Below are 1,219 nucleotides of genomic sequence, written 5' to 3' on the forward strand. Positions count from 1 at the left end.
GCAAAGAAAAAATTCGAAAGCTTTCTGAGATTTCTTATTAATAGAAAGTTAGGTTCTGGTCAGACGAGTGAAAGGAATATTTTTAATTTTTAAAAAATATTCATTGCCTGACACCGAAAAAAATTGTCCTCTCACGTGGCCTTGAGTTTGGCATACCTCCTTCATATATTAACAAGGAGGAGGTATTTGATGAATTTGAAATGCTGTATCTACAGCTGAAGAAACACGTGCCCTCTTCGTCTGAAGATCTATCCTGGTTAAAAGCACGTCTCGTTGATCTTGCGCACAGTTTCGTTAGTAGTTCTATTGACTCGAAATTTTTTGCGTTGCAAGCCAACCATTTTAAGGCCATTAAGTCTTTGAAATCAAATAAAGATATCTATATTACAAAACCAGACAACGGTTCTGGAGTCGTTATTCTCGACCAAACCGTGTATATCGAGAAAATGATGGTGATACCTGGCGAGGCTACAAAATTTGAATATTTAAGCAACGACCGTATAAATGATAGGACACTTAATACAGAAACTAAACTTCAATCTCGCTTTCTTAGACTTTATAAAAATGGATGGCTTTCCAAAGAAACTTATGATCGTTTTCGTCCTGTTGGGTTCGCAACGTTCCAGGATGTACGGTTTACCCAAAGCCCATAAGGAAAATATTCTTATGCGACCTATTCTTTCAATGTTGTGTTCCGCGCAACATGAATTGGGTAAATGGTTAGCCGATATCCTTAAACCTGTCCTGGAAATATATATCGGTTTCTGCATTCCTGATTCTTTTCGGTTTGCAGAATTTATTCGTGATGTAAAGTGTTCATCAAATACTGATATTTATGTTCCTATGACATAGCCAATTTGTTCACCAATGTGTCTTGGGATGAAACTATCGGCAGTCTTTATCGTGGTTCCCTAACTAAACCCTCCTTTCTTGAGCATATATTTTTGGAGCTCATGGGTTTAGCTACTAAATCGTTTGAATTTTGTTTTGACGGGAACATGTATCGTCAATTTGATGGGGTAGCAATGGGAAGTCCTTTGGGTCCTTCATTGGCTAGTGTTTTTGTCGGCTTTCAAGAAAAACTGCTTTTTGATCTTTTTCCTAAACCGTCAGTATGCTATTTCCGTTACGTGGACGACATTTTTATTATGTGTTCTTCATGTACGGAAGCCGAGGGATTGTTAGAACAATTAAACTTAATTCACCCTGCATTGACGTT

At 37.6% G+C, this 1,219-nt stretch overlaps 1 protein-coding gene across 1 annotated transcript; it reads left to right on the forward strand.

Annotated features, from left to right (window-relative positions):
• Positions 1-200: 200 nt before the first annotated feature.
• Positions 201-653, forward strand: LOC145286380 (uncharacterized). Its single transcript, XM_080135309.1, has one exon. It carries the CDS (start codon positions 201-203, stop codon positions 651-653), a length of 453 nt encoding a protein of 150 aa, XP_079991435.1.
• Positions 654-1,219: the final 566 nt, after the last annotated feature.

This window comes from Euprymna scolopes, chromosome 10 (assembly GCF_053919585.1).
Source record: "Euprymna scolopes isolate OS-2025 chromosome 10, ASM5391958v1, whole genome shotgun sequence".
Lineage (NCBI taxonomy): Eukaryota > Metazoa > Mollusca > Cephalopoda > Sepiida > Sepiolidae > Euprymna > Euprymna scolopes.

What these genes read in the sequence shown, in the direction of transcription:
- LOC145286380 (XM_080135309.1), top strand. Translation starts at nt 201, where the DNA reads ATGCTGTATCTACAGCTGAAGAAACACGTGCCCTCTTCGTCTGAAGAT.